This window comes from Stenella coeruleoalba (genome assembly GCF_951394435.1).
Source record: "Stenella coeruleoalba genome assembly, chromosome: 3".
In the NCBI taxonomy this organism is placed as follows: Eukaryota; Metazoa; Chordata; class Mammalia; order Artiodactyla; family Delphinidae; genus Stenella; species Stenella coeruleoalba.
The window spans coordinates 97780236-97805121 of NC_137148.1; the positions used below are offsets into that span (position 1 = coordinate 97780236).

Genomic DNA, 24886 nt, shown 5'->3' on the forward strand with positions numbered 1-24886 from the left:
GGGCTTCGACTTCATTTTTTTTTTTTAATATAATTTAAACTTGTGTGAGAGTCCATGCAAATTATTGCAAATGTGTTTTTGTAAGAGATTGACGGCACCAGCTTCCCTGTGTCTGGTATTGGCCAGTGGGAGAGCTTTGTGAATTTAAATATTCCTTCGGCAAAGTCACTCAATTCAAGCTGTGCTAAAGTTGTGTTCTCTTGACACTGCTTTCGCCTCAGAGTACTCTTCCAACTTACTCTTCTCAGTGAGATTCCATAAGTGAATAGTCCACCAGTCCTTTTTCTACTACCTTAATACCAGTTTATTCTGCAACCCCTTGCAATTTGGCTTTTATCTCTAGTTCTGTTACTCTATCGTCTTTCTCAAAGATCCCCAGTGGCCAGTTGATTTTCATATCCATTGGCTTTTTCTTTAATCTTCCTGTCAGTTATTCTTTCACCTGTGGACTGTTAAACATGCTGTTAACTCTACCTGAAACCATTCTTCCTTCTTTTCTCTCCCATCTCCTCTTCCTTGGCTAATTCCTTGACTCTCAAGTTTTAGCTTAGGCATCACTTTTTTCAGGAAGCCTTCCTTGATGACTCCCTCCCCCAGGTCCGATTTAGGTACTTGTCCTTTGAGTCTTCATAACACCCCCTACTTTTGTGCTATTGCACTTATCATACTGTATTTTAATTAGTGTTCTTCACCCTCCCCCACTGTACTGCGGGCTCTGTGAGAGCAGGTACCATGGTTGTTTTATCTACACCATTTGCCTTGTACCTGTACACGGTGGATGCTCAATAAATATTTGTAGAATGAAGAACTACATAAATGAAGATGACGTCTGAACAGTGACGTCTTCAGCTTTGTCTAGAACAGATGATGAACCCCTGACTTCTTCCATCAACCTTTGGTTCTCCCTAAGTCCCTTGGACCTCCAATTAGAAGATGTAGAGCGGTTGGTTGTTAGATACTGTCAATAAGAAGTGACATCTGACTCTGAAGAAGAAGACAGGTGTCAGGAAATCCTGACCATTCCCATTCAGCCACTCATGACCAAGCAGAAGCCCTCTGCATTGCTTATGTTGAACAAGTCAGGGTCACCTATGGATGAAACCAATGGAACATATGAGTTTTAAGGGTTCTGACCACCAACAGAATGGGAAACACGTTGTTCAGGAGAACAGGCAAGTTGGTGGTGATGATTTTATCATCATTATGGAGGAAGAACTTAACGTCTGACTGGCAACTGTAGAGAAACATAGCCTAAGAGAGGAATTGATAAGTACTGTGTAGATACAAAACTGTGTAGATGGTACTATGCTTTGCAGGCCATTTAAGAAATTTTCAAGATAATTTTAACCATTTGCAATTTCATTTTACTGATTTTAGAACCCAATGTCCCTCCTCTCACCTGTGAAACATTACTCTCCTGTATTAAGAGAGTTAGATCTGTCTGTAGATCTATGTATTAGGACAGGCTTTATAGAGCAGTTAAAAAGAATGTGAAATGTTGATCACATGCTTCTTCTTGTCTCTTGAGATTGGGTAGGAATTGTTGACCGGGTGTAAAGACAATGAAAAAGGACACATTTGGGCTTCCCTGATGGCGCAGTGGTTGAGAGTCCGCCTGCCGATGCAGGGGACACGGGTTCGTGCCCTGGTCCGGGAAGATCCCACATGCCGCAGAGCGGCTGGGCCCGTGAGCCATGGCCGCTGAGCCTGCGCGTCCGGAGCCTGTGCTCCGCAATGGGAGAGGCCACAACAGTGAGAGGCCTGCAAAAAAAAAAAAACAACGATATATTTATTAGGCAAGGCTTAGTGAAAAATGTAGGTCCATATATATATTAGAGAATAGTGTAATTAACAACAGTAGTCTATTTTGTAGGAAAACAATAAAGTATGTTCCACAGCCTTTGTTTAGTGAAGAGGAGATATCCTATGCAATGTGTTGTAGAAATATTTTCATCAAAGGCTGTGAGGCCTGTAGAAACAGCAGGACTCCCTGAAGGGCCCTGGCTGTCTGGGAAATTGGTCTGGTAGAAGAACACATCCCCACACTGGTTGTCCTGCTCTGACTCAGACTCAGATGTGTGAGTGGAACCACATTCCCCCTGCCACATCTGTTCCTCCTCTGGACTTGCCCTTTTCTATTCATGTCTGGCTCCCTCTTCCTCCAAGTCAGCCAGGCTCAGAGCCTCCGGGTTGGCTTTGCTGTCTGACCTCTCTTACTGCACTATATTCCTCTTCTTTTGGAGCGTATGGCGCAGTTGCCTTGAATTAAAATGATCTGTGCTCTGCTTATTCAGACACATCCTAAGGTATAGGAAAGTAGCATGGAATGAGGTCAGAGGGACCCGCACTCCAGTCTCAGTTCACATTCAGTCCTAGCTAAGTGACCTTGGGCCAGCCACTTATTTCTCTGAGGATCCGTATCATCTTCAGAAGCAGATGGAGCCAGTAATACCCAAGATTCCTTCCTTACAGGATTATCATGAGGATCAGTGGTGATGTGTACAGAAGCACTGCAAGAGCTAGAAAATACCACCTTGCTGAGATATCGTAAGAGTGGAGATACGTTCTGTAATGTGTGTGGCATAATACCTAGCACATAGTAGGTGTTTGATAAATTATACTTATTATTGCTGATGATATTAAGACATAGCTTAATTGAAACACATAAGTTGTTTGGTACTAAACTGGGTTGCTGGTTCAGAATTTGGGGCTATGGCCTAGTGGGATACTTTTTCCTTCCTCTGGTCCAGATAACAGGATGTTTGGGACAACAAAAGTGCTGCCTTTCTACATTCACAGGTTAATTCCATCCGTCAAGAAAACAGATGGCAAAATTAATTACATGTTGTGCAACAGTGGATCCCAAATTGGCCTCAGAAAACAGAGCATGTTGTAAGTGCAAACAGCCTCTGAGAGAAAACTTGCTCCTAAGAGACTTGCTTAATAGAATGTTTATCACCTCAGAGGAGGTCATGCCTTGAGTAAAAGAGGTGTCTGGAATTCTCCTCTGGGATTTATTAGTATATATTATTCAGGTGGCCCAGTGCCGGATGTTAGTTCTTAATTTAAAGGAAACAGCATTCCCACTCTGAGGAAGGTGAGGCCGCTGCTCTTTTAAAGTGGGCAGCTTCTGCTGGTACCTTGCTGGCCCTGGAAATTCCATCAACTGAAATGAAATTTTGTTCAATCCATCTTATTCATGTCTCCTAGGACAACTGTGGTGGGTTTGCTAGGGGGCTGGCGAGGTTGCCTCTATAAAGATAAGCACAATCCATTAGTTGAAGCCTAGACTCCAGTGTCTTCTACTGGGGCTGTTTGCATTTGCTCAGCACTCTGTTTATGAGGATGTTAAGAGGAAATGCCTCCATTCTGTGCATGTTGTAAAACAGAAGGTTTGCAGCTGTCAGAATTATTTACTTCTTGGCTTTTTATCCGATAGAGTTTTGGATTGTTGTAGATTACCAGCCTCAGTTCTCCAGATGCAATGCAAATTTTCTTGTTTTCTGTCTTTGAAGATAACAGATATTTATGTACACAGTTCCTTGTAACATACTTTTGGAGTAAGGAGAAATTAGGCTTATTCTTACATGTTGTCATAATTCAATATTATGAAATGATTGAATGATTGTTTTATTAGTTATATAGTGCCTTCACAGTATCCAGTGTGTTCTACTCTCTAGAAAGGAGAAAAAAAAACCCACAAGATATAATCTTATGTTCCAAATAGCTTACAAATCTGCCTCAGAAGACAGCTAACATCCAGAGTATCAGCTTTAAGTGTGTTAGAAGTTCACAGTGGAAGTTAAGTTCACTGTGGGCTTCAGTAGGCTTTATGGAGGAGTTGAGACCTGAACTAGGCTTTGGGGTTAAAAAAAAAAGCGTAACAGCAGAAAAAATAGACTGCAGCCTGTTCCAACAGTGTGGCTGCACAAGATGTGTCATAAGGTTTGTTTCCAGTAATTTCCAGTTAATGGAAACAATTGTCAAAGTTTCTGAATGATTACTTGCTTTTCAAATCATTCATGTGTACTTGTGTATGGAGTGGGGAGCAGTCATGATTTTGCCACTAGTAGCGTCATTTACACTCACTTGCATTGCCAGCGCTTTCTTTGGGAGAGAGAGGTTGTTGTTCCAGCTGGCATCCTGGGCACCTGGCCCATAGCCTGCTTAGCTCAGCTGCTTTCGTGTGTGCAGGGACTGTGGCAGGTACGAATCATTGTATTTCTAGCCTCAGTGGGCATTTGAATTTTCAACCCATGGTCTCATTTAAGGGAAATCAGCTTGAATCTGTTAGATAATACCAGCTAGCGATGATAGTTAGACTAACAGCTGTGGGAACGCAGGGGAAAAAGGCCTATTCGGGAAACATTTTGACTGTGGGACTTAGATTAGAAATAAGGGGACACAAAGCAGCCTGAGTCAATGATAATCATAAGTTTCCAGCCATCATTGCCCGAGTAAGAACGAATTTAATATTATGAAGAAAACCAAGATGCTGGGGGTGGGGGAGGGATCTATCTGTGCCTTCAAGTATAAGGATACTCCCTAGGTGAGTGTCCCTCCAAGGTGAGCCTAAGGAACCTTCCAAGCAGACTTGTCCCAAGGGCAGCTGGAAACATATAGGCCGGAGCAAAGGTTCCCAACATCTTTACTCATGGAACCCTTAGTGTCTCAGTAATTTTTTCATATTATTTCTAGGATACAAGAAGTACCTAGCAGTTTCACTTATGAAGTGCTTAGGTCCCAATAACTTAATAAGTAGTTATGTACTATTAACTTTGTAGCCATGTGAAAAAATAATACACATAAATCGAAAGGTTAAAAAGTAATGTTTTTATTTCATTCTTCACCAGTTACTTACTAATGGAATGGGTGCATCTGTTGGGCCTTGCATGTTTCAGTCAGGATCCAATCAGGAGATAAAGCACATGATAATTTGAACAGGAAAGTTTAATATAAAGAAATATTCGCTAGCAAACAGTATGGCGGCTCCTAAAAACTTAAAAGTAGAATTACCATTTGACCTAGCAATTCCACTTCTGGGTATATACCCAAAAGAGTTGAAAACAGGGACTTGAACATGTATTTGTATACCTATGTTTATAGCAGCATTATTCATGATAGCCAAAACGTAGAGGCAACCCAAATGTCCATTGATGGAGGAAGGGAAGAAACAAAATGTGGTATATACACACAGTGGAATATCATTCAGCTTTAAAAAGGAAGGAAATTCTGATACATGCTCCAACATGGATGAACCTTGAGGTCGTTAACTAAGTGAAATAAACCAGTCACAAAAAAGACAAATACTGAGTAATTGCACGTACATGAAGTACCTAGAGTAGTCAAATTCAGAGAGAGAGTGTAGGATGGTGGTTGCCAGGGGCTGAGGGGAGGGAAGAATGGAGAGTTAGTGTTAATGAGTATAGAGTTTCAGTTTTGCAAGATGAAAAGAGTTCTGGAGGTGGATGGTGGTGAGGCTTGCACAACAATGTAGGTGTGCTTAATACTACTGAGCTGTACACTTAAAAACGTCTAAGATGGTGCATTTTATGTGATGTGCATCTCACCACAATTGAAAACAGTAGTAAGAAAGAAAACAATTTTTTAAAGAAATATTCATTTTGATGAGGGTTGGCTGTTAGGAAGTAAAGAGAATTCTGAAGAACAGAGGAATAACAAATATAAAGAGCAGCCTCTTCCCCTGGGTTTGAAACAAGGCACCAAACCCAAACTTGCTCTCTCTTCTACTGTGGACCTTGTTGGGGAGAGGATGGCTAGCCTTGGCACCTTGGATGGCAGAGAAGTCACAGTAGCGCTGTGCTGGTAGAACTTGCTGGAAATCCATCCTCTAGGATGCCGAGGAAATCTGTTCATGGGGAGGTTTCCCACTGGAGGGGCTCTGCTACAAAACCACCTAAGGGGGACGCCAGCAGAAGGTGCTGGAGGCTGGTTGGTGCTGACCACCATGTACAGCAGGGGCCAGTTGCTGAAGAAGGTACCTGCATTGCAGGAACTGGAGGCTGGAGAAGCCATGTATGCTTGTGGCAGCTTGCAGCGAGAGCACGCCAGAACCAGGAACCAAAAGTTCCTCTTCCTGTAATGTCTCTCCATGGCACTCCACTGACAAAGCTTAGGGTAGAACCAGCTGGCGAGAGAAAAAATATGTAAAGTTCCATCTTTATTTTTGCAGAGGGTGAATTGGAGCTGTGAGGCAATAAATTGATCACTGGCCACCTCACAACTTCTTAAAACCTTGAAATCAGATTGTATTCCACTATCCTAATTTCCTGTTTCACGTTACTTTTCACATAATATTTGCTTTTTAGTACAGCAACTGCCTACAACCCAGCTTTGCAAAGTAATGCTCTCATCCAAAGAAATGTAACAGTCTAATGTTACACTGTGAACTGGCTTGAACTACTAGTTCACGCAGTGTCTGAGAGATGTTGAATAATGCTATGTCTTCCTCAAAAATTTAAAATATCCTGCAGCACCCCCTCGAGTTTGCTGTAGTGCTGTCAGGCACCATGGCACACAATTTGAGGATCTCAGGGCTCAAATTGTGAGTCTCTTTCACCAACTCTGACCACATCATTCTAACATACGAGAATCTAAGGTACCGATTTGGTTAAGAGTACAGAAGAGTCAGGTGTAATGTAAAAATTGTATAGGGTCAATATTGTTTCTGAAAATCTTTTAGGAAGTTACCAGATTGGAGAATAACATACCATCTTCCAGTAAGTATAGGACTTATTGTAAGTGTTTCCTCCAGCATTGGAACAAGTTCCTGTTTCTTTCGGACTAGATTGGATAGTTGCCTTGTCTTTAGAGGTACTTTGACATTAAAAAAAACATGCATAGCCTTAACCACGACATTCACCATCAGTGTCTGAGATGCCCCCAGCGTGAGACGCAATGCAGAGACAAGGGTCAGAGAGGGACCAGCAAAGCCCCAGCTCCATCTCATGCTTACTCTTCAGCATAAAATCATTTCATGGTGGCTGATGCACCATTTAGGTTATTATTTTTCTCTCTCTTTCTGTCTGTTTTGGGCGGATGGTACATAATTGAATTTGAGAAAGTTGAATGGCATGCGATGGGGCTTTGCTGAATTCAGTAGTAAAAATTCTACTGAAATAGTTTTCAAATTTAAAAAGTTAGTGATTTGTAGCTTTCTTCTGTTTCTGTGAGGAAAGGAATGGACTTAATAAGACCTTTTTTAGGTAGGTAGGCAGGTATACTGTTCACGTCACCACTTTCCCAGAAAATACATTCATTTTGGTGATGTTTACAATTTTGTGAATCATAACTGTTACATATTTCTATAGCTCTTTAAGGAGAAGCTGAATAACTTAAGTTTTGTAATCTGACCTATTCAAAAGGAAAAACTTCTGATCCATGCCTTTCAGTGCTACCTGCAAAACAACCTCCCTCTTCCTCCTGAAACCCTGTTTGGATAAGTTCTGCTTTGGTTCACATTTTTATCACCTGCTGAGTTTGTCTGCTGAGTTTCAGCCTTGGCTACTTTCACCTGGTAAGCCTGTCTAGCCCTGTAGCTTCACCTCCCAGCGTTTTCTGTCTCTTAAACAGTGACGAGTTGGCACGAATATTAACTTAATAGAGAATCTACCCATGTCAGAAACTCAATGTTAAAATCCAAATATGACAACTTGGAATGGATTAGACTTTCAAACAGATCTCAGACCAGGAGTCTATGGTCCAAATTCCACATATGAGCACTACTTCCGTTTTCTTATGGATTTCAAAATTTGGTCAGAAACCCCGATAAAGATCTTAACTGCTCAGATGTGATCAAGTAGGGACACTACCCAACCTGTCTTGGCATCCTTTTCTACCCCCTTAGAGTGAACACACGGAAGAGAAAGAGGTTGTCACTGCTGCCGCCTCAAGCAAAGCTGCTTGCTTCTGAATACTTCATGATAATCAATAGCAGATGTGTGGCCAGCCCTGGAAAGTTGCATAACTGTCTCACATTGCATTCTACTGCAATTACTAGCCAATACGAGGGGGTCTCCAGTAGGCTGTTGAAAGAGAAAATTCAGTTAAAAAAATCTTTGTTTATCTCCTCATAAAATTATTTCCTTGCAGTAAGCAGTAAAGGTAGTGGTTAGAGTGGAAGTAGTTTGAATGGTACTGCCCTTAAACTTGAATTTCAGTTCATTATAAGGAGGAACTTTCTAATGATTAGAGAGGAAGTGGGAGCCTGTTAAAGGAGTGAGTCTCTGTTAATAGAAGTAATCAAGGAGATTCTGGATGAATGCTTGCTGCCTGTGACGTGTCTAGGAGAGTGCTTCACAGCCAGGTAGAGGATTAGAGTAAATGACCTCTAAGGTCAATTCCAAGCCTGAGTTTCTGTGACTATGATCACTGATCACGTTTTCCTCCTGCTCCTTTTCTGAAGATAAGCCAGGGATGCATGGGTCAGGTGTGGCACGGCCTTCTGGGTCCAGTCTCAGCCCTGCCCCTTTTCTTCCTGGCGAATCCCTTCTGTAGCCCCTCTCAGGTTATCCCGTGTTGACCCCATTAACCTGGGCACAGTGAGGTTCGGCCCTTTTATTTTCACTTTCCATCGCTGGACCACACACATTAAATTGCCACACCTATCTGGAACTTCTGTAGGGCCAGCATCTAGGGCTTCCAAATAGATGCTCCACAACCTAAAATAATCTGGCCTTATTCATGAAAGTATTTGCAACAGGGATGAGGGGGACTTCATAATTTTCAGTGCTTCATCACATTCTTGACTCGTATTTTTATCGTTGCTACCTTGTGAAATAAGTGGCATTATCCCCATTTTACAGATGTGCAAACAGAAGCTCAGAGAGCTTAAATGGCTTGCCGAGTTTTAGAAGAAAAGTGATAGAAGAATGAATAGAAAAATAAAGTCCTAATGTAAATGAGGCAGTGCTTACTGAGTTCGTGGTAATTAGGCCCAGTTCTCCCACATTGAGTCTGGTGTTCTCTTCTCTGCTCCTGGCAGCCTCACATCCAAGGAGGTTTAGTCAGGGTCCTGAGCGAACTTTTACTTTAAAAAAGAAAAAAAAGAGCTTCCCTGGTGGCGCAGTGGTTGAGAGTCCGCCTGCCGATGCAGGGGACACGGGTTCGTGCCCCGGTCCGGGAGGATCCCACATGCCGCGGAGCGGCTGGGCCCTGTGAGCCATGGCCTCTGAGCCTGTGCGTCCGGAGCCTGTGCTCCGCAACGGGAGAGGCCACAACAGTGAGAGGCCCGCGTACCACAAAAACAAAACAAGACAAAAAGACCTGTAGTTTCCTCTGGCTGAATAAATAGGCGCTGTTAAACTTATGGTTTATTTAAAGCATTGAATATCAGGAATGGAATAGCTTTGATTTGAGGCTGTGATCTAAGCATTTGAACAGAGTGATCTGAGCATTCCATCCTAGAATCATGACCAGCTCACACTTTCTGAGAATCTTCCAGTATAGCAATCTTTGAATTATTCTTCTGCAAAATAAAGGACTTGAATTTTACGTGAGTAGTTTAATAGAGTGAGAAAGTCTGGGTATAGGAAACAGGAGGCCTGGTTTGCATTTACTGTAGTCTCAAAAACATTATTACTTAGTTTTGTGACCTTGAGCAAATTTTATAACCTCCCTTTCTTTAATTACATATCTGTAAAATGAGTATAGTGACCCAAGGGAACTAACTGAGAAGTCTGAATAAAACATATATAAATGCAAGGCATCGTAGCTAAGTATTACAAAAGAAAGACCCAAAGACATAAATTCTTCAGATAGTATTTTCGGACCTGATTTTGAGTGTGTGTGTGTGTGTGTGTGTGTGTGTGTGTGTGTTTCATCATCTGCTAAAAGTTTTTAGCAAGGAAGATTTCTTAGGAGAGAAATAAAAGCAAACACTGATAGTCTAGGAAATAAAAGCAAACACTGATAGTCTAGGAAACAAGTGTCTCCCAGATGTATTGTTGTCTCCCTGTGTGCGCTCACTTCAGATGTCAGCACTTCTTCCCATTCCCTCAGAATTAACCGCTCACACCCAGAGCATTAGTGAGCCTGGAGGATACACTGAAAATGCCGTAGGGAAGAATGAGGAGAGGGTTTACCCAGAACAAGCTTCAGACTCCCAGGCAGGGCCCTGGGAGGCAGCTTTCCCCATCCTCCGTCTCCACACTTATCCTCAGCCTTCTTCCTTGATTCACAGCAGTTCTGTCCCTGCCTCCCAGTCTCCTCCACCTCATCCCAGTACCAGCAGTGCATAAGCAGGAGGCCACTTGAGGCTCAGGGCTTGGCCTCCTGAGAAGGTGTGTAAGGAACCTCCACTGTCATTTGCAGGGCCCTTTCTCCACTTTTGGTAAATAAAACTTTCTTAAGGAAGGAGAGTGAGATCACCTGGGCCAGGCGGGGGCTCTGGCGAGACACCCATTTAGCCCCACCCCTCTTTTGGAAGGTTAAATACAAGAGAATGTCTGGGGAGGAGAAGAAGGATGCAAAGCCTGCAGCCCTAACCAGGTGAGACCAAGAACACAGATCCTTCTGTGAGGAGAGGGATTGAAAGCCAAGTTTATACATAGATCATGAAAGCCTTTAAAGACTCTCAAGGGTGTAGACATAAATAACAGAAGAAAAGGCGAGGAAAGCCTCAAAGTCAAATAGAAGAAAAACACTTTTTTTTTTTTTTTGCGGTACGCGGGCTTCTCACCGCTGTGGCCCCTCCCGTCGCGGAGCACAGGCTCCAGAAGCGCAGGCCCAGCGGTCATGGCCTACGGGCCCAGCCGCTCCGCAGCATGCGGGATCCTCCCGGACCGGGGCTCGAACCCGCATCCCCTGCATGGGCAGGCGGACTCTCAACCACTGCGCCACCAGAAAGCCACTTTTTATACCAAGTAAACAACTCTTTTTTTTCCCCCTGACCTAAAATGTTGTTTATACAGATTCAACCTCTTGTCAGCAGGGTAGAAATAAAAATATTGATGGAATGACCATTTCTGCAGCATGGTATTCTTATGACCTAGAAGCCATTAAGTCTATAACAAATTGACAGAGATGCTTAGTCTTTTTCACTGCAGAGAACTTACAACATTCTTGAATGGGAGCAGAGTATGTGGTACCTCCTGAATGAACTGAACCTTCTCTTCCCAATTCTGCTGGCTTCTCTTCTGTGTAAATCTGAACACTTGCTGCCCTCCCCTGTTCTTAGCAGACATCTGGGCCACTGTAAGCAAAAGGTCCAAAGCCCAGGCATTTTCCCAACAGCTTTATTGAGGTATAATTTAAGAGGAGATGTTTCTGCTGTTCTGTATAAAGTTCAGTTGAGAGGTGGTGTTAATAAACCTTTCTTAGAGCCAAGATCACTTGGAAGGTTGAACTCTTTAAGTCTCTGGTCAAAATTACCAAAATTATGCCAGTAAGCTCCATGTGAGCAGAGCCCTTTACATGTGACACATGTAAATATTCGATAATGACTGACTGAATGAAAAAAAACCAAACAAACAAAAAACAGAATCTTAGCCAGCACTGTAACTCTCCCATCTTGATACAGAAGGTGGGAGAGCCACTGTTGGACATGGGTAGAAGTTCAACATAGTATTTAAAAGCAGTTTGGTATTAAATGAGAAGTGCTGCTAACTTAGTTGCTATTTTGTATCAGGTGGTCTGTAAGAGATTGTTGTTGTGACTTCAGAGCATATTCCAAGCCACACTAAGAGGTGGTGGAGTGTTTCTTAAACATACAGAAGTGAACAGGTTGCACTTACACCAGACAACAAATCATTATGATGTACCGGAGCATATTTACTAGGGCTAAAAAGTAATCTCCTTTTGAAAACAGAGCAAAATCAAGACGAAGTGACTGACCTAGTATCTGTCTGTTGCCGTAGACAACCAGGGAAACCCCAGAGAATCAGCTGCCCTTTGTCACCATTCTTTGGTGGGAGGGGGGCAGTGTAGCTTCAAGTTGTACAGGTGACTGAGGCGCATCCTTATCCACACAATATCTTTTTTCTCTTATTCAGTGAATATTTATTGAATAGATACTATTTTTAGGCTAGTATACAGAGAGTGTTGTGGAAAAAATAAACATAGAAACCCTTGGGTAGTTTTTTTGATGATTTCATAGAACACATACAAAATATATACACCATTTTAACCGACATCCTCGTGTTATATATTATACAGTTGTAGTTCAGAGGAGTGAAATAAGAAGTTGGAAAGAGCTAATTAGAGGCAGACACTGAACTAATACCTTATTTTGCTAACACAGTCAGCTGGTTTCTTAGGCGGTTAAGGAGATTTAGATAAATTTACAGTTAACCACAAAACAAAGAAATAAATGCTTACAAACAGTGAAACACACTTCTGTAGAACTTCTGAGAAGGACATGGACACTTTCTTATGGAGAGGTCCTAGAATATCTGGAATTTTGGATCCTAAAGAAGAGTGGTTTTGGGGGAGTGGGGTGGGGGGGAGGGTAGGACAAGATGGAGAGAGGCTGTGATACAATCTTTTAAAATAGACTGAGCATGCCTTGCACTTGAGCTATATCAGGACATTGTTCCCCAAGGTGACTTCTGGACTGCATTTAAATACAAAAGTTTTTTGCCAGGTTTCCTGAGGATCCCAGCGAAAGTTCAAAGATCAACCTAGCTGCTAAAACGGCTCTAAATTGAATTAGGAGGCTGACACAGCAGCGCTTGAACTGCTCATTCAGCAGTTGTTCTCCTCTGCTACACTGAGTGGAGCTGAAGGCCTTTTTGTGAACCCAGTGTAAAACAAGTCGGACATTAGGATGTGTACTTTAACACACCTTATGTGGTTTGTACGTAATTGGACTTGCAGGAGGACATTTCGTAAATCATTCTTATGGGGGCACTTTCTGAAGGAAGAAGGTAAAAGTGAGTCCTTCCTGTGGCTGATGGGGCCCGGACTTTGGGTTGCGTGAATCTGCATAATCATCGCCTTGAAAAGGTGTTGCATCTTACTCCAATTATAGATGAATGGGAACTATCTTTATGTAGTTCACAGCCCTGGTGAGATCCTGCAGGGCTCCTGGCTGACATCTGTGGAAGTCTGGGCTGCCATGGGGGAGGGCAAGGACAGATGGCTGGTGTGGGGTGAGGTGGGGAGGCTTCCAGAATGATTCCTTGGATGAGACAGGAAAGGTCGCTTCTGACCGGTAAGGGAGCTTTTCTTTGGGTTCAGAATGACCTTCATATCTCCTCCGTAAGTCTGAAGTTACAGAGTGAAGGTATGCATCCTAGCAGCTCAGGATGTGTGGCAGGGGGGACCTCGCATTTAACTGCGATTTTTGGAAGGGTGCAGCCTGTTACCCTTTTGGTGGTGAGGTCAGTTTCCGGGAGGCTCCACAATACTGATATTTTCCAGATGTTTCTCCTCTTTTCTCCTTTCTGACTGGCTATGTCTTCCTCTCATCATCCTGCCCTTTTAGTAGAATTGAGATAAAATTCTTCTTGGTGTCTTAAGCATGTTAGAATCACTCAGCAGTAGGAACTGATTTAATATCTAGGTCTTATATTAATATTTATAATAGCCTTCACTGCTTGTGAACAGCATAAACACTTCTTTTCTGTTCAAACCCAATACTGAAATAAAACCCAGGAATATCTTTTACAAAAATTTACTTTTAATAGTGGTGGTAGTTTGTAATAATCTGTGTAGGATTTTATGGTTTTCATATCAGTTTTTGCTTATATTACCTTCTTCAATACCAAACATAAATTTGTGAAGTAAATAAAATTGATTAATCCTCATTTTCCAGATGAGGAAGGGGAGGCCCAGAGAAGTTAAATAATTTGCTCAAGGTCATACAAATAATAAATGGCAGAACTAAATCTTAATTCAGATTCTTTACATCTGTTGTATATTCTTTTCATTAAATTTACTATAGGGCCTCTCTTCTTGTTTTTTGCCCATATTAAAAAAAAGAAGGGAAATGAAGAAAAAGAAAGCAGCTGGAAAATATATTTATTAAAAGAATGTAACTTTTCTCACAGTTTCCTATTGGATCTTTCAGGTATGTTATTTGAGGGCCTGTTGCCTTAGCTTGGTAATAAAACTAATGCTCTGCAAAATACCTCATTAAGACAGGTATGTCGGTGGCAGCTCTGGTCTCCCATTCTCCGAAGGAAAAATTAAGGTTTCACAAAGCTAAGACGTCTTCCTCTCAGCCGGTTGTAGGAGCTTGTGGACCCGACCAGGGGGCAGAATTGAGATCTGTCCTCCAGGCTCTCCAGCCTCTTTATTCTATCAGCATTTCAAAAGCCTGACTACCTCCCCACCCACGCCTCCTCTTTCGGCTTTTTGGAAGGAATTTATCCCTGGTAGTTGCTATTAGCGCGGGGAGGGAATCGCCCCCTCAGTCTGGGGGATGGCCCTTGCGTAACTGCAGAGGAGTTAGTTCTCCCGGGTTGGGGTTTGAGTACGAGTGCTCGCCCGGGTTATACGGAATGAGAAAGCCGCCTTGTCTCCTTTTCCTGCGCAAAGGTAAGGGGTGGAGGCTACACCCCACTTTCTGATAAAGGCCCCCCCTCTTGGGCTTGTGAAGCAGGTACCTTCCAGGCACATGGATCAATATCCACGTTACTTTCCTACAAAAATAACGTGTAAAACCGAGCAGCTTTAAAATCCTTCATTTTGGGCGTATAAAGCCCCAAGACACAGAAAGTTAAATGGGCGTCGAAAAATGTAACCTAAAGATGGAGAAGCATTCTTTGGACTGCGTATGCGTTTATGCCTTATGTAAAACAGCAGCGCGCGCCGAGGTGGGCCTTTTTTCTTCCCTGCACATTGATTTACCAGGCATGGCCCGTCCGGGGTCTTGGCGGCCGCCACCCCTCTGCCCGGCCCCTCCACAAAGTCAGCCCCACCTGCGTGCGCCCGGCCACCAGCCGCCAGGTCGCCGGCGACGGGCTGGGGCGCGCGCCCCGGGGGCGGACTCCCGCCGCCCAGCTGAGACGCGATTCGTCACTCTTGCAGAACTTTCCCCCTGAAAATCCCTGCACCAGAACCAGCCCTCCCGCCCCGAAGAGGTTTTGATTTTAGTGGCTTTCCTTCCTTTTATTTTCCGTTGTGTGCGGGTTTGGGCTGCCGAGCAAATTTGCAGCTCGTCCATGTCAGCGGCAGTCGCTTCTGCTACCGCTTACTCTGACACCATGCACTCCGAAGCAGAAGAATCGAAGGAAGGTACGAGTTTGATTTTGCTGGGGGCCCCCGCCAGATTCTGCGGAGGAATGTGGAAGTAAGGCGGAGTAGGGGAGCAGATGGGAGTTTAAAAGTGCGCGATGGGTACTTTGTCAGCTCTCCCTGCGCATTCGCTGCTCAGTTAGAGCCGAATGTGCCGAATCCTGGACCCTTCTCACCCCGCGGCCGTTCAAAGGGGAGGGGAGGAAGAGTCGGACCTAGCTCAGCCAGCCCACTAAAAGCTGCTTTCTAGATTTCTCTGGAAACGAAACGGCCCCAGTATTGACTCCAAGAACGCAAAATGTACTTGGAAGAGCGCTGCCTGCCTGCATCAGGACAGCCGAAAGCCGGATCCCCTGGAAGAGCCTTAAGAGTCAAGGGTCTCTTGAAAAAGGGGTTTAGAAATTGGAAACGTGGTGTGTTTCCGGCTAAAAGGGGAAGCTGCGTGGGGGGGGGGGGGAGGAGAAGTGAAAGATCTTTATTTGGGGAATAGGTTGGTTTTTTGTTTTAATTTTCTTGTTGGCTGTTAAGCAGTGAATTTATTTTGTTGGAGGCTTTAAGGGGGCTGAGAGATGAGGGAGGCCTTGTGCAGCTTGAAACTGAGGAGAGTTTGTCCGTTTCCAACTTTGCCAAAGCAGAGGGTTTCATTTACTCCTAACAGAGAGCGGGTGACAGGGCTGGAAAAGCTCCAACCAAAACACAATTATACGCTGCTGTTAGTTCGGGGAGTTTATTTGTGTGTGAGTGTTTGTATGCTTTGTTTCCTGAAACTTTATGTATACAAAAGTCCTCTTGTAAGTTGAGGTAGGAGTAGGGATAGTTGGGGGACTGTTCAAGATTGTGAAATTTCTTTTCTTTTCAAGTGGCCTCTTGGGAAACTGGTAAATTTCAAGTCAATCACAGCAGCTCTGGGAGCCTGAGGAACAGAAAGGAGCCCCATCGTTTCCCCATTTGGTAGATACCAGTCAGGGAGAGCCTTTGAAACTTGTCCTCTTCTTTTACTGAGTCCCATCCCCAGAGTAAAGCCCTGAGTTTCAAGATGTAGTCTGTGTGGGCTGACGTCTACTTGATTATGCTGTGTGAAGGAAGCAGTCAATAAAAACAGGCTTGTTTAATAGAAATATGGGGCTGGTGTGAATGAAAAATGACAGCCAGGAGCATTGTTTTTCAGCTTGATGTGGAGTTTGGGGGGTTAATGTTTCCTTGCTGCCGCGGAGTCTGTCCTGATGGAGGCTTTTCCGTTCTGTCTTTTAGACAGCAATTTACATAAGTCACAAGTAGTCGGAGGCAAATAGGAAACGGGCTGAGCGAATCCAGTGGTGAGCTTTTCTATGAATGACGAGTAGCACTTACATTGGTATTTTTCTCCCAGGTGTGTTTTTTTTCTTTTGAAAAAAAGGGAGTGGGGAGAAAGTGGAAAACAGTATCCCAAAGCATATGATACATTCTTCTAACAGCACCCACATTCTTCTCTCCTTCCTAGCTCACCCATTGCAAGCCTGAAAACTGGAGTGTAAAGAGGTCTTGTAATGTGCACCCCACCTTACCTTATCCCTCCACTTGCCATCATTTACATTCTACAGATCTGTAGCAAATTATCCTGCCTCTGCTTTTTACAGAAAGCTCAGAATGTTTCTTTTAAAATAATATGAGGTGCTAGAGTTTTAAATTGATGGCAGTTAGGGTAGGATGTGGAATAACTCTTGAGGGAGATTGAATAAATACTTCATTAACAAATGGAATCATGGTAGCTTCTGCCTGGAAATAAAGGATGAGTGTCTGTGTATATATGTGTGTTGTGTGTGTGTGTGTGTGTGTGTGTGTGTGTGTGTCCCTGGCAGTTCTGGCAAGACTGGTTGTTGGCTGTGATCTAGAACCCTCCATTTAGCTACCACCACTCAGAAAGGAACAATGCTGTTTAAATAGCTCCAGTTATCTTTATTCTCTATCCTTACTAATCCTGTCCCCACTCCTTAGCTTTTTTTTTTTCTCCTTGTGGACTTAATGTGTCCCGTTTAGTATGAGATCACCACAAACTCTTCACAATGTCTGCATTACAAGAAAACTGCCATTGGATGTTTCATGCCTGATTTGCTGTAATGAGAGATACTTTTAAGTCATTATTCTGAACCACAGTTTGAGACTAGTATACTTCGTTTGGGGTTGAATCTGAAAAAAATATCAAGTCGGATTCAGAAATCCTTGGAGGCCAACATATTTGTGTATGTGAGTGAATGTAGAAGCAAATGACTGGGGATATTGTTAAGCCATCATAGCTTAGGACGTACTTGACTCTGTGCCAGGAGTGCTGAACCTCCATCCTCGGTCAATAGCCACCTCCTAAAGAATTGATTTAATTTTGCCTTAGAAATGAATAGGTGATTGTGCTTGAGTATTAAACAGAGAAAAAAAAACCAGACCTCACTTTATTGAAAGCTGAATGAGTTTAAGATATCCAGACATAATATGAATAGGAAAGCAAGAGAAAGGAAGGAAGAAGCCTACTTTATTAAATTGGGGAAGGCCATTGAAAGAAGGATATCAACAGTTTCCAGTGGATGGAGGCTTCCTGAGGAGATGGGCTGATGGCCATATTTTTGGTATTTAATTGATTCCTGTTGAGTAAATTACTTAATTATAAAGTAGGGGAAATGAATGGCAGTTAAGATCTCAGAAGCTTTTTCTAGTGTCAGGCATCAAGGAATCCGGGCCTCCTCTGTCCTGGTTATTGAAGCTTTGGTACCAGAAAGCAAGGAAGCCATTATTAAGGAGGGGTTGCTTTGGGAGGGTTGAGCTGTGAGTGAGCCCAGGTCCCCTCCTCTGTTGCCCATAATAGCACTTCCTGCCACCACCTCTCTCATGCCTCACCAGGCCTGCTATTTCACAAAGAAAACAGTAGCCATTAGACAACCCCCTCCCAACTTCCTGCTTCCAAACTGACAGACTCACCTTCACCCACACCCACCCTCCCGGTGTCTGTGGAACAGGCGTGGTTCCTGCTGCGGAGGCCACTCCTTCCACCATGGGCACCTAACTGCATCAGTTGGCCCCATGTCTTTCCTGGCTCCTTCCCTTCTGTGTATAGATGGGCTCAAGCTCCCTACTTTGGGGTGTTGGCACTTGATGGTCTTTCTTCCCGAAATCCTTCTCCCCACCTGACCCTCTTTTCCTGGTCAGGTCTTTGGAGAGGCTCTTTCTGAACCTGCATCTTAAATTAAGATCCCCGGACTTCCCTGGTGGCGCAGTGGTTGAGAGTCCGCCTGCCGATGCAGGGGACACGGGTTCGTGCCCCGGTCCGGGAAGATCCCACGTGCCGCGGAGCGACTGGGCCCGTGAGCCATGGCCGCTGAGCCTGCGTGTCCGGAGCCTGTGCTCCGCAAGGGGAGAGGCCACAACAGTGAGAGGCCCCCATATCGGAAAAAAAAATTAAGATCCCCTTACTGCCGACTCTCAGGACACCTAATCTTTTCCTCACTGGTACTCACCACGTTGTTTAGCATCTTTCTCTAGACCACAAGCTCTTGAGGGCAAGACCCTGTCTGTTTTATTCCCCCCACTATGTCTCCAAGACCTATACAGTGAGAGATGATCATTCAGTATTTATAAAATGAATGAATGATCTTCATTTTTTAAAGGTAATCCTCAGTACTTTGTTAATTTTAGGCACTTATTTCTCCTTTAAAATGAACCTGCTTTTCTTTTTCTTTTTCTTTTTTAACCTTTTGCATGGTTCCTACTTTCTCACTCTTTGTCATCCGTCATCCACTGAAATCTGTCTTTTTCTCCACTACTCCACTGAAGTTGCCCAAGTCACCAGTGATTTCCGAGGTGCTGGGTGACCAGTGACCCAGCATTCATATTTTCATCCTGATCTTGACCTTTTTTTGCAGCATTTGACACTAGAAGACCAGTGTCCCTGCAGTCCTAAACTCCTTCCTTAGTTCCTATGCCTCTACACTCTCCTGATTTCCCTTCCTTTTTCTAGCTGTTTCTTTCTAATCTCCTAGACCTCCAGCCTGGGCTTTTCTAAGAGCCATCTGTACAGCCAGCTGCCTGGTAAACACCATGCTTTTTTTTTTTAATTGAAGTATAGTTGGTTTACAATGTTGTGTTAGTCTCTGGTGTACAGCAAAGTGATTCAGTATGCATATATATTTCACATTCTTTCCCATTATAGTTTATTATAAGGTATTGAATATAGCTCCCTGTGCTATACAATAGGACCTTGTTGGTTATCTATTTTATATATAGTAGTTCATCCCAAGCTTCTAATTTAACCCTCCCACCCACTTTCCCCTTTGGTAACCATAAGTTTGTTTTCTATGTCTGTGAGTCCAGGTAAACACCATGCTTTAGTGAATGTCAAATAGGTATCCCATTCAACAGGTCTACACTGAGCCCATCATTTCCTACTCTTCACAGATCTGATCCTCCTTTTGTGTCATCACTGAATATCACTGCACTCTTTTTGGCTTCCAAACTACAAATCTGCAAGTTGTCCTTGACCCTACGCTCTCCTTTATCTTCAGCTTCCACCTGGCACTTCATCCTCCTCATTACCTGTTGAACGCATCTCCTTCTCTTCATCTTCCTGGCCCCTGCCTTGGTTCAAGCCCTCAGCGTTTGTACCCTCCTGATTACAATAACTACTTCTGTCATCAGGGTTCTTGGTTGAAAGGGATGGAAGTTGATTCCTGCTGTTATGAGCTGAAGAAGGTATTGAAAGTATATCGGATAGCTCACAGATCCACAAAAAGAATTAGCCTCTGAAAAATGCATCAGGAAATGCAGCTAAGCATCTCCTGATTAGGACCTCACTGTGGCCTTGGCCTCCTGTATATTTTTCAGTTCTATCACTGATGGGACTCCAGATGTGATTGAATATTTGGTCATCCTCGACATTTAAAAATCTCAGAAATAAGCCAGCTGATTTGTCAGTGCTAGATTGTGTCCTTGCCCCTTGCTGCCTGTGGGAGAGGGGACTTCTGGTTCCAGCTTTGGGAGTGAGAGGTAGGGGTGTGACTCCTCCAATCACTTGCAAAATGAGCGTTTCTTCAGAAATAGAAAGGGACTTCTGACATGGATCACCAAAACAGCAACAGACATCTACAACACCACTGGACTGGTTCATCCAACCCTGGTGTTGCCCTGTTTATTTACTTCCTTGTTCCCTCAACAAATGTCGTTTCTTTTTTGGGGATCATTCTCTTGCCCCTCCTCAAGTGGGTAATGTCTCACTTACCTAGTGGACCCAGTTTGGAGTAGGTGATCTTTCATGGCATTCCCATAATACCCTGTATTTCCCTCAGTAGTACCATGTTTTCATGTATTATGGCTGTTAATTTTCTTTTCCTTTGCCTCCACTTTGTTATAAGTTTTTTTGGAAAGCAACATGTGTGCATGTTTTGTTTTGTTTTTGCTTGCCCTAGGGCCTCTCTTATATAGTAGGGCCTAATAAAGCATTGTCAAATTAATCAATTTAAAATGAGATTACAGAATATGATGAAACTTATCATATGCTGAGAAGTTGCTGAGAAGTTGCAATGCTGAGAAGTTGTCTAGCCTCACTTTTACAGGAATAGTGCCTTCCAAAACTAGAGGACAAATCTATTTAGTATTTCTTAGAGTCTCCACTAAAGTACTTTTTTTTTGCTGTACGCGGGCCTCTCACTGTTGTGACCTCTCCCATTGCGGAGCACAGGCTCCGGACGCACAGGCTCAGCGGCCATGGCTCACGGGCCCAGCCGCTCCGTGGCATGTGGGATCCTCCCGGACCAGGGCACGAACCCGTGTCCCCTGCATCAGCAGGCAGACTCTCAACCACTGCGCCACCAGGGAAGCCCTCCACTGAAGTACTTTTAACGGCAGAGGCAAAACAAGCATGTGTCTTTGATCACTGGGGTTGGGACCTAAGGTGGCTTATGAACATCTCAAATTGCCTTGAAGACTGAAGAAACCATTTTGAAACTAAAATGTACTGAGTGCTTCCATGTGCCAGGCACAGTGCTAAGCATCTGTTTATGTATATTATCTCATTTAACACTTGTTTAATAACCTTTGTTTGAGTTCCACATAGCAATTAAGAAAACTAAGGTTCAAAGAGGTTAAAAACCATGCCTGAAACCACAAAACTAGAAAAGGTAGAATCAAGATTTGAATGGAAGTCGACTATCCATAGACGCTGGGCTTTCAACCGTGATGTGGTACTTCCAGGAATGTCCAAAAGCTGCTCTCCCCCGTCCTCAAGTAATCTTGGCACTCAGGAGGATGCTCTCTGTGGTCCTGTGTCCACTTGTACCCCATTTTTGAGAAGACAGGAGTGGAGACACCAGATGTCTTAGAGGAGAAAGAGAAGAACCCAGGCTTGAGCACATCCTTCTACCCCTGATGCAGGAGATCTAGGAACCCAGCAGGACTGGGTGGGAGGTACCTGGAGCCTACTGCAGCAAGAGGGACCAGAGTACCTGTGGGACAAGAGAGGGACCTCACTTTCTGAGCCAGAGGCCAGCTTGAGAACGGAGAGCTTGGATTCCCCAGGTCACTGATGTGAAGCAAGGTTCAATTACGTGTGTGTTAAGTTATTACAACAGGGTGACTTTGTAGCATCCACTGAATTTCAAGTTTCTTTAAAATCTGCAAGGACTATATACACATGTGAGTGATTCTTAGCACAGTTGTGTTCTACTCACTTAATTCGTCATGCCTCCTGATAATATGTTAATTTGTTGGGCATGTGCACAGGCATTTGCACTCTCAATTGTAGCCCTCCTCAGCTTTAGTATCATTTAACAGGTGCCTAACCTATTCCTCAGTGCTTCTGCAGTGGTTTCTCTGAGCTCCAGGTTGCTTTGGGTCCATCTCGCTAGAGACTGCCAGAGCTGGGGTCCCAGTTCCTGGTGGGTTTTCAGGAATGGATCAATCAGAGCACCAGTCAAGTGACTGAGATCAGTCAAGTGCCAGGACAAGGTATGCCTGAGCTTAGCCCCACCCCCAGCCCATGTGCCTTGCAGAACCTTGCCGGGATATCATGGTCAGCATTACCCCACCTCCCAGGAATTTTAAATCTTCAAGGAGACAAAAAGTAGAGACTTCCACTGCAAAGAAGGGGACCAATACCTGTCAAAGTATTGATCACAGAAAAGTTCAGTTCCATGGTGGTGGTTTATTAATATCCTCTTCTATAATCAGAAAGCTCAGTGGTATCGTTTAAAGCTGCCCACACCAGGTGGTGTCCTCCCTGTTTTAGATAATCATGTTCATTGCTAAGCATTACCGTACCGGTGTTCTCCCCTTGCCCCTCCCTTCCCTAGCCCTTGCTCTGCACAGGGAATGATGAGTTCAGAGGTGAAGCAGTAGTTTGGCTGTGACAAAATGCACAGCACTTGGTGCACTGGACTTTGATGTGATTCCTTTTATATAGTCATTAGCCTTGGAGCGCAATGTGCTGACAAGGACTAAAAATGGAAAATCCATTTAGAGATCTGTGCCATACTGTCTCCTCTGCAGTGGACATCACTGATAACCTGGTATTGCCTGACACCCCCAGCTCTGTAAGCCGAATTATACCGGGGCCTTTTTCTTCCTCACTTCTGAAATTTTCATCAGACTGAATTTGCTTCACACCTTTCTTGTCCTCACATGAGGATGCCTTGGAACAACCAGGATAACATGGATGATAAAATTCCCTGCTCCTGGGACTTCCCTGGAGGTCCAGTGGTTACGACTCCATGCTAGGGTGGGATAGGGAGGGTGGGAGGGTGGGAGACGCAAGAGGGAAGAGATATGGGAACATAGGTATATGTATAACTGATTCACTTTGTTATAAAGCAGAAACTAACACACCATTGTAAAGCAATTATACCCCAATAAAGATGTTAAAAAAAAAGAAAAAAAAAAAAAGACTCCATGCTTCCACTTCAGGGGGCGTGGGTTTGATCCCTGGTCCGGGAACTAAGATCCCGCATGCTGCTCGGTGCAGCCAAAAGAGAACAATAACAAAAACAAAAACCAAATTCCCTGCTCCTGGTTGCTGATAATGCAGGAAGTAACCAAAAAATGGGTGGGTAAAAGAGAATGCAGTACGGTGAGAGAAAGTCTCGGGGCCCACTGGTTTCATTTCAGCATAATGCAGTGGCTAGATTTGCCACAAACTGTTGGTCAGCATTTCCATCTGTATGAGAAAGATGCTAACAACTTGAGAAACATTGAGATGAACATGGTCGTATACTTCATTCAGTAGATTGTGCCTAAAAAGATAGTATAAGCTGAATTTTTTAAAAAATCAAATCAGTATATATATCTGAAATATTTAAGGAAGATCTACAGTGAGAAGCCTTTTATAATGAAAATGATTCCCCCTACAAATACAAGTAGAATCACCATGAATTTTTTTTTTTTTTTTTTTTTCCGGCTGCACTGCACAGCTTGTGGGATTTTAGTTCCCTGACCAGGGATTGAATCTAGGCCGTCAGCAGTGAGAGGGTGGAGCCCTAACCACTGGACTGCCAGGGGATTCCCCAATCACCATGTTTTAGAGTTAAAAGCAACTTTGCAGGTCAATTCATCTAACCTTTTCATTTAGAAATGAGGAGCTGAGGCCCAGAGAGGTGATGTTTAGGCCCTTTCTACCCACCTTGTGCCTGTTTGGCAAACAAGAAATTTTACAAGCCTAGGTTTCAGCATCCTGGATTTTTGCATGAGATCTCCTGGAAGCAGGGCAATCTAATCTGTTTGTGTGGGTGTCATTCATTACCTTTTGGGGGAATTTATTTCACCTTCTCTTATGTGTACCTCAGGAAAGTAAAAGATGAGGAGGCATTGTGAAATAAAATTTAGCTCTGCAATAGATCCTTTTAGATCCCTGGTTTTGAAGGTGATAGACTGAGTGAGAAGCAATTTAACAGTGAGCTCACTTGTTTTCATTCCTTTGAGAACATCACTTAGGAAAATTAGCTCAGTAGTTGCTTGGGCAGGGGTGCTCTTCCTTGGGGAAAAGGTGTGCATGTATGTGGGTGGGAAGGGAGTGGGCATTAGACACTGGACATGCAGTTGCAGGAGCAGATGGGCGGTCCACAGCCTGGTTTTCCCCGGAGCACTGTGGGCCCGGTGCATGCTGGGAGTCAGAGCATGTTCTTTTTTGAGAAGCAGCCCACTGCTCCCCCCACCGCTGATCGAGATACCTGAAAGAGCAATTGCTTAGATCTTTTTTCTTCCAGTTTTGTTAAGATACAATTGACATGCAGCACTGTGTAAGTTTAAGGTGTACAGCATAATGATTTGACGTAACATCATGAAATGATTATCACAATAAGTTTAGTGAATATCTGTCATCTCATATAGATACAAATTTAAAGAAACAGGAAAAATTTTTTTTTTCCTCGCGATGAGAGCTCTTAGGATTCACTCTCTTAAAATTTTTCGTATATAAGATATAGCAATGTCAATTACATTTATCATGTGTCTTAAATCTTGTTCTAGACCTTGAAGGAGAGTTAGGTGTAGCCCTGTAGTGTGTCCTGAGTGACTGACCGCAGAGTGGGCAGTAAATGGCTGAGGGAATGCTGCTCCGGGAATCTGTAAGACTGTAAATCCTGTGTTGTTAGGTTGGTACCTACGGTATTTACGGTTTTAAAGATGTATGGGGGGGCTTCCCTGGTGGCGCAGTGGTTGAGAGTCCGCCTGCCGATGCAGG

General features: G+C 43.7%; 1 protein-coding gene across 2 annotated transcripts in view; it reads left to right on the top strand.

The window, feature by feature from the left end:
• TNFAIP8 (TNF alpha induced protein 8) overlaps nucleotides 1–24886 on the top strand; it is a 122846-nt gene that overhangs the window by 69791 nt on the left and 28169 nt on the right. Inside the window, exon 1 of one of the 2 annotated variants that reach the window (XM_079917575.1) lies at nucleotides 14754–15198. The exons of the other annotated variant lie outside the window; for it this stretch is intronic. Within the exon in view, the coding sequence (XP_079773701.1) occupies nucleotides 15126–15198 (73 nt within the window). The 5' untranslated portion in view covers nucleotides 14754–15125. Of the gene's footprint in view, nucleotides 1–14753; nucleotides 15199–24886 lie in introns of those variants that run through there. 2 annotated transcript variants of the gene reach the window in all.